This window comes from Microtus ochrogaster, unplaced genomic scaffold (assembly GCF_000317375.1).
Source record: "Microtus ochrogaster isolate Prairie Vole_2 unplaced genomic scaffold, MicOch1.0 UNK110, whole genome shotgun sequence".
Classification (NCBI taxonomy): domain Eukaryota; kingdom Metazoa; phylum Chordata; class Mammalia; order Rodentia; family Cricetidae; genus Microtus; species Microtus ochrogaster.
The window spans coordinates 407581-419652 of record NW_004949208.1 but is presented as its reverse complement, the minus strand read 5'-3'; the positions used below and the strand labels follow the sequence as shown (position 1 = coordinate 419652).

Genomic DNA, 12072 nt, shown 5'->3' with positions numbered 1-12072 from the left:
GGTTTCTCTGTAGTTTTGGAGCCTGTCCTGGAACTAGCTCTTGTAGACCAGGCTGGTCTTGAACTCACAGAGATCCGCCTGCCTCTGCCTCCCTTAAAAACTTTTTATTTTTATGCATGTGACTGTTTTGCTTACATGTATGTCTGTGCACCACATGTGTATCTGGTGCTCAGGGAGATCAGAAGAGGGTGTTGGGAATCAAACACAAACATGGTTCTTTGGCAAGAGAGGCAAGTTAAGTTCTCTTAGCCACTGAGCCATTTCTCCTGCCTGCTAATAAATCATATAAGGGATTTGATGAAAAACTAGCGTTTATATCCTAAGTAACAACTTCACACTTAGGAGAAGCCTTGCCAATCACAAGAGAAGAGAGCTGAGGTTACAGTTGAACCCCTCTTCCTCTTGTTGGGGTTTGGGAACGTGGTTGTTGCTCAGTCTCTGTCTCCCTATGCGCCTTTGCTTCCTCTTCTCCCAAGTATGAACCCCTTGTGTATGGGCAGGTAGATAACTGCCATGCACCAGATTCAGGACCTGTGCTGATGCTCCTATAGATAATTTTTTTTGTATCACATATGTGATTTAAACTATTTATTTATTTACTTATTATGCATACAATATTCTGTCTGTGTGTATGCCTGCAGGCCAGAGGAGGGCACTAGACCCCATTAGAGATGGTTGTGAGCCACCATGTGGTTGCTGGGAATTGAACTCAGGACCTTTGGAAGAGCAGGCAATGCTCTTAACCTCTGAGCCATCTCTCCAGCCCTCCTATAGATAATTTTTATAATTAGGCAAAGAAAGGAAATTAATTTCAAGGTACACACTGGGAGGTCTTGGGTGAAGTTGTGTAGACTTTTATAATTGTGTTGATCTGCAAGCCAAAGGGCTGTGATTGTAACTTTAGTTAAGTTGGCTAAAGGAAGGGGTGTAGGTTTGGCCATTTTCAGTATTCCATATTCAGGTTAAGGGGCTAGAAAAAGAGCTGGAGAGATGGTGTAGTGTCTGCAGCACAGCTCTTGCAGAGAATCTGAGTTAGGTTCCTAGGACTTAGATCAGGTGACTTGCAGTCGCCTATAACTTTGGTTCCAAGGAGTCTGATGTCTCTGACCTCCAGAGGCACCTGCATTAGTGTGTACATACCTCCCCCCGGCCCAAATACTCATAGTTAAAAAATAGTGAAAATCTTTTTTTAAAAAAAGTTAGTTTTCCTCTAAACTTAGTTTGGGATATAAATTCAATGTTTAGCTGTTTCTAGCAATATTTACCAGATATTTTAGTTACTATTTTGAGACAGGGTCTTATGTAGTCCAGGCTGAACTCAAACTTGAGCTCCTGATTCTCTACCTTTTAGGTGCTGGGATTACTCCTCACCTGTTTAAGCCAAAGCAGAATGGTTTTGTTTTGTAGGTTGGTGCGTGTGTGATATTTTGTTTTCCCTTTCAGTGTGGGAATTGGACCAAGGACTCTGTGCAGTGTTAGGAATGCACTCTATCATTGAGCTACATCCTTAACTATCAAAACACTTTTAAATTTTAGATCCCACTGGATTATCTGATGGCTTGAGTCTGTTATCAGGAAATGTTTAATAATCACTGCTATTGTTTCTAAACTGGGATTACTTCCTTAAGAGCTTACTAATCATATCCTAAAGGCTATATGTACTTCATAAACTGTAGACTGTCCTGCACGTGTAGGTCTCACTGATGCAAGTGAGGTGGTGTCTGTCTTAAAATAATAAAATATGGTGAGGTGGTGTACATGAAGACAGCTACTTTTGAAAGAATTTATGGACTGGGCATAGTGGCTTGTATGATCCTAGCACTTGAGAGGTTGAGGCAGGGCAATGAAGAAGTTCAAGGCCAGCAGGACTCTATCTTAAAAATAAAAGGCAGAGGGGGATGAATGGCACACACCTTTAATCCCAGCACTCAGGCACGCCGGCAAGTTCAAGGCCAGCCTGGTCTACCTAGCAAATTCCAGGACAGGCTCCAAAGCTACACAGAGAAACCTCAACTCCAAAAACCAAAACAAATAAATATCGAGGTTTACATTGTGGGTAAGCCCCACTAAACATCTCAGGATTTAGAAGGATCGCTATAGCAGGCAAAAAACTAGCTAAAGATATGAGGGTAGATAAAATAAATTAGCTCACATAAGTCTTTTATCACGTCCCATTTATTCTTTCTATGCTCTCTCTAATGCTCTCTTGATGTTCCTCCTCGCTATTCCTTGCTTTTTTTTTTTTTGTTGTTTTTGTTTTTTGTTTTTCGAGGCAGGGTTTCTCTGTGTAACAGCTCTGGCTGCCCTGGACCTCATTCTGTAGACCAGGCTGGCCTCGAACTCACAGAGATCTGCCTGTCTCTCCCTCCCAAGTGCTGGGATTAAAGGCCGTTGTTCTTTGCTGTTCTTTCGCTGTTCTGCCCATCCCACAAGGTTTTTAGTTCATATACCTACAGACATAGTTAACAAGCATGTATTTTTTAGGGTTAACAGGATGGATAAAAGACTGACAAGGTAGGTGCCTTATGTCTCAGAAGGGGTGTGGCTGTGAAGTTCCCCAGCAAATACAGGGAGAATTAGGATAGAGGGTCCCCTCCTCCTCTCCCCCAAGCCAAGCATCCTTGTGCTGTATCTGGTGGCACCCAGGTGAGAAGAAATTTCTTTCTCTGGGGTTGGTTTAGCGACCCAAGGTTTTTTCCTGTATATTTTCGGGGTAAGGTGCAAACAGTTAATTTCCTAGACTAAGTAAGACCTGTGTCAAATATAAGGTGAAGAGAAGTACAGAATATTAATAGCTTGTTAGGGCAGAGCAAAGACAGTAGATTGCACCTTCCTGAGTGCTGCTAGAGAATTTAGAGCCACCCAGACAGATCTGTTTATCAGTGAGAGCAGACACACTGTCTCTTCTGCTCAGTGCCTCCTGCTCAGAGCTCCTTTCTGTCAATAAGGATAGCTGTCATGGTGTAGCTTTATGTAGGCTATGTAGGTTTGGCTGAGTGAATGCTTTCACACCAGGGCCCCATAGTGTGGGGAATGGTGTTCAGTTACCAGCACAGGAAAGTCAGGCTCAAAGAATGATTTATACAGTGCTGAGGGATTTGGGGTGAATCCCATTATGGAAGGGAGAAATGTCGGGGTTTCACAAGATTTCTACAGAATTGACTATCCAAAAGACAGGTGTTCCCAAAGGTTTACAAATCAGAGTGCTCCTTAGAGTGTATCCTCCCGTAAATCTGTCTAGTGGTCTGTTGGCTGTACTTTTGCTAGATAGTGCTTGAGGCTCACATCATCATGAATAAATAGTAAGTAAATAAATGGCCATGAGATAGTAAAAGTGCCTGTTGCCACACCTGATAGCCTTAGTTCTCCAGGATCTACATGGAGGAAGAAGAAAACTGATTTTCACAAGTTGTCCACTGACTTCTCTATGTTTGCTATGGCAGTTCTGCAGTCGTACACAATAAAATGTAATTTAAAAAAAAAAGCAGGAAGGAGAAGGAACAATGGCAGGAGAATCTATTGCTTATAGTTCTTGAGGCATGCCACATGTGCAGGGCAATGCGGGAAGAGTGAGCGAAAGGAACCAGAGAAGCTGGGCGTGGTAGTAGCTCGTGCCTGTGGTCCAGGCATTGAGGACTGTTGCAAGTTCAAGGCCGGCATTACACACTGAGAGGCTAGAGACGGAAGGTCGCTAGGGCTTGCTGCCTGCCTCCCTAGCATGATTTGGGAGGATACCTGATGCCCCGGCAGTGGTCTCCAATGCACAGGAATGCACACACCTGCACACACACATGTGCATATGCTACATCCACATGAGTATTTTTATGAACGTTGGAAAGGGAACGGAGTATGGTGGGTGACTCACGTCTATAATTCCAGTGCTGGGAAGGTGAGGTGGGAGGATTGCCACAAACATGAGGCCAGTCTGGGCTAGAGCGAGACCGTACCAGGTCAGACGAGGAGTCACCAGGAAAACAAGGCTCAGAACCCTGGTTTCTGTGGGAAGGAATGATGGAGACAAAGGAAGCAAGCTTGATCAAATTAAGAATTGGGTAGTACGAATAATTTTAGTGAGCTCTGAGCTGTGGTGCTGCTCCCTTGTTGACATTTGCTTCTGGAGTAGGGCAATACAAATTTGTGTAAGATTCGCCTAAGAAGTGACTGCTATATGGCTTTTTGACTGCTGCATGAAGGGTGTGTTCCCAGGTAAGCTGCATTTTCTCTCTAAACATTAGCTAATTCTGGGGAGGCAAGGTTAGCACTGAAATTAGCAAGGACCCTAGGGTGTCAAAACGTCATCATAAAATAATGATTAATACAGTCTTTTCTCCATAATGTTATTATCAGTATAATTGTGGAAGTGTATGTTGTAAAAATGCTGCTGACACAAATTTTCTTTTCCTTTTGTAGGAAGAGGAGGAAGAATTAGTGGTAAGTGCTGCTTCCGGTTTTGAACTATCTTACTAGAAGTAGGAAATTTGAACTTCATAAAACTCTAGGGCATTTTAAGGACTTGTAGCCTTTGTACCTCCTGTGCAGTGAGGGTTTGGGAGTCTTTCCTAGGTTTGGGGCTTCTTTGGTCACACCTAGAATCAGCATTTTCAAGGACTGGGCACTCATCTGCTTATGCTTTAATAAAGAACTCTGAAGGAAATTTTTTAGATAGTTTTCCATGTTTACATTTTCTGACTTTGCAAGTAGGGAGCTAAGCCTGATTCTTACACAAGGGAAATTGAATCTTATGTTATGTTAACAAGTGATGTCTCCAGTAGGTCTACTTCCTATTTGACCAGATTTCCTTTACTGCCTTGTTTCTCAGATAGTACTGAGCCTTTTAGTGCATACTGGCAAGCTGAAGGCAGAAATTTGAAACTTCCCTAGTACTTAGCATCAAAAAATTAAATGGGCGTCCCTGTTCTGCCATTTTTGGCTACAATATGATTCTGCCAGCTGGCCTGAATGGTAAGTTAGGGTTGCACCTTGATTTGGTGATTAACTGATCAAAGCTCATATATTTGGTGGATATTTTCTGAAGCTTTTCTTTTTAAATATTTATTTTTTCTGCTTGTTTGTCAGGACCCCCTGACAACAGTGAGAGAGCAGTGTGAGCAGCTGGAGAAGTGTGTGAAGGCCCGGGAGCGGCTAGAGCTTTGTGATCAGCGTGTGTCTTCCCGATCACAGACAGAAGAAGACTGTACGGAGGAGCTCTTTGACTTCTTGCATGCACGGGACCACTGTGTAAGTCACTCTGAAGACAGGAAGGGCAAAGCTGTTCAGTGATTTTCATGCTCCAGCTTGACTCATCGGTAACCATTTACTATGGGCCCTGCATGACAGGTTTTCTGACAAGCATTTTACATACATAGATGTCCTGAGTCCTTACCATATATGTTGTAGGTAGGTATCACTGTCAACATTGTACATATTGGAACAGATTCTGATGGGGAAAAAAATCCTGACATGCACTGTTAAATAGTAGGGAAGCTGGATTTTTATATATATGTTTATTTTAGTCCTGGAGATAAAACAAGGCCTTATGCATGCTAGGTAAATGCTCTAGTGACTGAACTAAACCCCCGGCCCTGAATTTTGTATTTTAAAAACATTTTTTTATTATTTTTTAATTAATTTTATGGGTATGGGTTCCGTGTATGTGCTTGGTGTCCAAGAAAGTTAGAAGAGGACATCAGATCTTCTGTAACTGGATTTATTGTCAGTTCTGACTCACTATGTGAGTGCTGGAAACTGAACCCAGGTCCTCTGCACCTCTAAAAAAGCAGCCAGTCTTAACCACTGAGCCATCATCTCTCCAGTCCCAGATAGTATACTGAAATAGTCTGCTCTTTCTGTGTGTGTTCCTTCCATATGTCCCACAACTAGTTTTGTACAGTTTTTTCTTTTTATAGTTCATACTTCTCTCTTTCATATGACAGTATTTTGCACATATTACACAATGCAGAATTTGATAAGAGTCATTCTCTTAAACTGATGAGATAAGCTGGAGAGATGTGTTGGCTCATCCCTGTGGTCTAGCAATTACCATTTGGAATGCTGGAGCATGATGATGCCATGAGTTTGAGGCCAGTCTGGTCTATAGAATGAGATCCTGCCTTTAAAAAAGGACAACTGATGGGCTAGCCACTTTAGTGTAGGTAGTAGAACACTTGTCTAGTGAGTCCTGGATTTGACCACCAGTGGGGGCGGGAGGGTAGTGTTACATGTCAGAGAAATGTGGGGGGAAGTAGAAATTTCATTCTGATGATAGAATACAAAGTGGCATAGCCAGTATGTAAAATATCTTGGCAGTTCCTTAGATAGGCAAGCCCAGAGCTAGCTGCCGTCCTAGCTACTCATGCATCTGAGGCAAGATCACTGGAGTCCAGGTGTTTGAAGCAGCCTGATCCAAACAGACAGATCCTTTCTTTTTAGTGTAAAGAGTTAAGCATGGATCTAGCCTATGGGTACAAATAACACTGAGCAGCAATTCCATCCCTACATATATATCTAAGAGAAATATAAAAGTTTTAGATTTCAGCTGGGCAGTGGTAGCTCACACCTTTAATCCCAGCACTTGGGAGAAGCAGGCAGATCTTGGTGAGTTTGAGGCTAGCCTGGTCTACAGAGTGAGTTCCAGTATAGCCTGGTCTGTTATGGAGAAACCTTGTCTCAAAAAATTTTAAAAAAATAAATGAATAAATAGATAAAGAGTTTGAGATTTCTAGTAGGACGGTGGCATACATATTCCTGCCAAGAGAATCCCCAAAACAGATTTGTGTGCTGATTATTTAGTGGACGCTTACAGTATATTACATGCAACTTAAAAAAGATGATGATGGGGCTGGAGAGATGGCTCAGCAGTTAAGAGCACTGCTGTTCTTCCAAAGGACCTGTGTTTAATTCCCAGCACCCACATGACAGCTCACAGCTGTCTGTAACTCCAGTTCCAATGGCTCTAACATCCTCACACTGACACACATGCAGGCAAACACTAATGCACATAAAATAATTTCTAAAAAAGTAGTAGGTAAAAAAAATTCAGAGTTGCAGACAGAAAAAAGTCAGGTAATTGAAGCAAGTACCGGGACCTGAGAATGGATAAGGATGCCTAAAAATGAGTCCAGAAAGGAGCAGCACTGTTAGGTGAAGGCCTGTGAGCCATGACGTTAAAGCCAAATGATGCTTTCTTTTTTTTATCTAGGTGGCCCACAAACTCTTCAGCAGCTTGAAGTAACTGCGCAGGTTCATCACCTCAGCCTTGTCTCAGGGCATCAGGAAAAGTTCCTTGTGGTTGTGAACCATTTGTTTCTAATGTGTATCACAAGTTCTTGAGAACATCATTATGGCAAGTAGCTTTTCCTTGTAATTAGCAGTGATTCCATCTTAATAAACTGATCTGCAGTCTTGCTGTTTGTCCTTCTTCTGCCACCCCTTACTTTATCATTTTAGGTTTTTTTTTTTTTTTCAGTTTTTTTTTCCAGTGAAATTGAACCCACAGTCTTGTGCATGCTAGGTGTTAGAAATCTTGCTAAATTGCATTTGTTGACTCTCAGATTTTCAACCCTCCTGCCTCAGCTTCTTGAGTATCAGATTATAGGCAGGTGACACAAACTTAGTTCCTTTGCGATTTCTTTCCTCCTTTTTGTGTGGGACAGGAATTGAACCCAGGGTCTCTTGCATGCTAGGCAAAACTCTACCACCACCCTGTTTTCTCAGTCCCTACTTCAGAATGTTATTTAATTTGAAATTTTGTGCAGAGTGTGGTTATGCATACTCACAATCTCAGCAGTAGGGAGGGAGACTGGAGCAGGAGTTCAAAGCCAACCTAAGCTACATGAAGGGACCCAACCCCAGGCCCCCAGAAAAATGGTCTTTTTAAAACATGTATAAGGATAGGATGTAACCAACTCCTGTTACCTAGCAACTAAATAATCTCAAGTGATAGGGTGTGTGTGTGTAATTATCACACATGAAGTAAAAGTAGGGGCTGGAAACATGGCTCGGTGGTTAAGAGCATGGCCTGCTCTTCCAAAGGTCCTGAGTTCAATTCCCAGCAACCACATGGTGGCTCACAACCATCTCTAATGAGGTCTGGTGCCCTCTTCTGGCCTGCAGGCATACACACAGACAGAATATTGTATATATAATAAATAAATAAATATTTAAAAAATAAAGGTAAAAGTAATTTAATTCGAGTTTCTTTAATTCCATTTTGAGTTTCTCATCTCAAAAGTATTTTTTTGTCTTTTTTCGGTTGGTTTTTTTGTTTTGTTTTGTTTTAGTGTCCAACAAGTTTGTATAATATTTTGTTTGTATGTTTTGAGACAGGGTTCCATTATGTAGTTCTGGCTGGCCTGGAACTTGCTTTGTAGATTAGACTAGCCACATCCACAGATACCTCCTTGTCAATGTCTCCTGGATACTAGGATCTTCAAAAGCATGTTCCTGGCTTAAAGATTTTTTACTTTTTTTTTTGTTGTTGTTGTTTATTTTTCTTTTTTTGTTTGTTTTTTGAGACAGGGTTTCTCTGTGTAGCCTTGGCTGTTCTGGAACTCACTCTGTAGACCAGGCTGAACTCGAATTCACAGAGATCTGCTTGTCTCTGCCTCCTGAGTGCTGGGATTAAAGGCCTGTGCCATCACCGTCCAGCACTTGTTCTTGTTTTTTTTTTTTGGGCAGGATCTTACTATATAGTTCTGGTTGTCTTGGAACTCACTCTGTAGACCAGGCTGGCCTCCAACTCTCAGAGGTTCGCCTGCTTCTGCCTTTCAATGGCTGGGATTAAAGACGCGCGTTACTGTGCCTGAGTAAAGATTTATTTGTATTTAATGTGTGTAAGTGTTCTGTTCTAATGTATGTAAGTGTACCACATGTGTACCTGGTACCCTCAGAACCCTGAAGTCACTTGGCATGGGCTTCTAGCCACCATGTGCTAGAAGTGCTTACGTGAGTGCTCACACAAACATAAAACTTTTTTTTTTTTTTTTTTTTTGGTTTTCAGTACAGGGTTTCTCTGTAGCTTTGGAGCCTGTCCTGGAACTAGCTCTTGTAGACCTCTAACTCACAAATATCCAGCTGCCTCTGCCTCCTGAGTGCTGGGATTAAAGGCGTGTGCCACCACCACCCAGCTAACAAAACATTTTTTTTTTTAAATTTATTATGTATATAACTTTCTGCCTCCATGTATACCCACACGCCAGAGGAGGGCACCAGATCTCATTACAGTTGGTTGTGAGCCACCGTGTAGTTGCTGGGAATTGAACTCAGGACCTCTGGAAGAGCAATCAGTGCTCTTAACCACTGAGCCATCTCTCCAGCCCACAAAACATTTTTTTTTTACAACTTTATTCCATACACATTGGTGTAATGATGTCAGTTTCTCTTGAACTGGAGCTGCAGACAAGCTGCGAGTTGCCATGTGGGTGCTGGGAATTGAACCTGGGTCCTCTGGAGGAGCAGTCAGTGCTCTTAACCACTGAGCCATCTCTCCAGCCCACAAAACATTTTTTAAGGGAAGCTGTCAGGGTAGCTTTGTGGGTAATGGACTTGCCTCCATGCCTGACAACCCGAGTCTGACCCCTGGGGCCCACTGGTAGAAGAAAATTGACTCCCAAAAGTAATCCTCTGACCTCCACACACATGCTGTGGCATGTGCATGTACCCCCCCCCCCACGCACACGTGTCTTTAAAAGGAAGGAAGGAAGGTGGAGTGAAGTTGAGTGTGGTGGCATATTCCTGTAGTTCCAGTTCCAACTTCCGTCTCCTGCCTTCACTCCTTCACTAGGGTCATCTCAGCTGTTTGGGAGAGTGAGGAACGAGGATCATTTGAGCCAAGGAATTTGACAGTAGCTGGGTAACATAAACATCTCTAAAATAATTTTTTAAAATATTTATTTATTATATTATGTGTATAGTATTCCTTCCACGTGTGCCTGCAAGCCAGAAGGGGGCGCCAGGTCTCATTATAGATGGCTGTAAGCCACCATGTGGTTGCTGGGAATTGAACTCAGGACCTCTGGAAGAGCAGTCAGTGCTCTTAACCTCTGAGCCATCTCTCCAGCCCCCCCCCTTTTTTTAAATATTTATTTATTATATTATGTGTATAGCATTCCTTCCACGTGTGCCTGCAAGCCAGAAGGGGGCGCCAGGTCTCATTATAGATGGCTGTAAGCCACCATGTGGTTGCTGGGAATTGAACTCAGGACCTCTGGAAGAGCAGTCAGTGCTCTTAACCTCTGAGCCATCTCTCCAGCCCTTCTAAAAGAATTTTATTTTAAAATATTTATTTGTTGCCAGGCAGTGGTGGCGCACGCCTTTAATCCCAGCACTCGGGAGGCAGAGGCAGGTGGATCTCTGTGAGTTTGAGACCAGCCTGGTCTACAGAGCTAGTTCCAGGACAGGCTCCAAAGCTACAGAGAAACCCTGTCTCGAAAAAAAAAATATTTATTTGTTATATATACAACATATTTGCCTGTACACCAGAAGAGGGCATCAGATCTCACTACAGATGGGTGTGAGTCACCATGTGGTTGCTGGGAATTGAACTCAGGATCTATGGAAAAAGCTGTCAATGCTCTTAACCTCTGAGCCATCTCTCCAGCCCCAAAAGAATATATATTTTTTAAGATACTAAAGAAAGAAAGAAAAAATATAATAACCGAGAAGGGAAGTGAATGAAAATTAGTGCTTGTCCTTAAATTAGTAGACTAGTATTTCAGTGCAGCTGGGGAGGCTGGGAGAGCGTCACATAGACATATGGGAGGCAGATACAGTGAGTTTGAGGCCAGTCTGGTATAGCTAGCAAGCTCCAGGCCAGCCAGGACTATGTAGACACCATTTCAAAGAAAAGAAAAAACTATTTTTCTCAACACCTCACTAAACTTTCAAATGTGCAGCAAAGCTGAAGCTTGATAGTGCACCTCACTGTACGTCACCTAGATTTTGGTATTCTGTGATTACTAAGGAGGGAATTACCCAGAATTTGCTTAGAGGATGCTTGAGTCTTGCTGAATTCTAAATTACAAATAAGGTAAGGTTCCCAAGACTAGGCAAAAACTATTGGGTAACTGCAAACTGAGCAGTTCCTACACTTAACAGGACTGGGGATATTTGAGTTGTAACCAAGTCTTGTGAGCTCTTGTTGAACTTTATGCTATAATTTAAAGTTCCCAGGAAAACAAAACAAACAAACCAAAAAAAACCTGTGCCCCTGTTAAAGATCCTCCAAGGCTCCTAGACTGATTACGACTGATTGTGAAGAGGTGTAATGCTGCCATCCAGAGACAGATTATCTTGGGTCATCTTTAGTCTCCTTAGTGGTCACTCACTGCCCACGTCTATACTTGACCACTCATCTGACTATATATATAAAACCTTTTCGGAGTGGGGGTGTTCACATACCACTAACTTTCACCAGACCAAAAACTGAGGATGTTATCACATAGCATCTGAAACCATAGAGATTTCTATCTGTCTACCTGCTGGTTCTCACCAGTTATTTAAAATACTCAAATGGTCAAGACTAATCCAAGAAGCCAGACATGATAGTGACTCATGCTTATAATTCCAGCCCTTGGAAGGTGAAGGAACGAAGATCAGAAGTTCGGGTCATGCTGAGTTCCATAGTACATTTGAGGCCAATCTGACCTACATGAGATTTTGCTCTGTAAAACCTGTGAGATGGCCCAGTAGATAGAGACTCTTGCACCCGGGCCTGATGACCTGAGTAAAATCCCCAGATCCCACAGGCATGGTAGAGCTCACTCTGAAGAGTTTCCTGGATCGTACTGTGGCATTTTTTATACCTGTATTCGCCTAAAAAAAAATTAACAGCTGAGGGGTCTGGAGAGATGGCTCAGTTTTTAAGAGCACTGACTGCTCTTGCAGAGGACCCGGGTTCAATTCCCAGCACCCAATGGCAGCTTACGACTGTAACTTCTTTTTAAAAAATATTTTAATTTTTTTTTTTTTTTAATTTTTGAGACAGGGTTTCTCTGTAGCTTTTGGTTCCAGTCCTGGAACTAGCTCTTGTAGACCAGGCTGGCCTCGAACTCACAGAGATCCGCCTGCCTCTGC

At 42.5% G+C, this 12072-nt stretch overlaps 1 protein-coding gene across 1 annotated transcript in view; it reads left to right on the top strand.

The window, feature by feature from the left end:
* Positions 1-7403, top strand: part of LOC101996968 (cytochrome b-c1 complex subunit 6, mitochondrial) — a 9886-nt gene extending 2483 nt beyond the window's left edge. The window contains exons 2-4 of the mRNA XM_005371486.2: positions 4411-4431; positions 5077-5238; positions 7199-7403. Coding sequence (XP_005371543.1) covers positions 4411-4431; positions 5077-5238; positions 7199-7231 — 216 coding nt within the window. The 3' untranslated portion in view covers positions 7232-7403. The remainder of the gene's footprint in view (positions 1-4410; positions 4432-5076; positions 5239-7198) is intronic.
* Positions 7404-12072: the final 4669 nt, after the last annotated feature.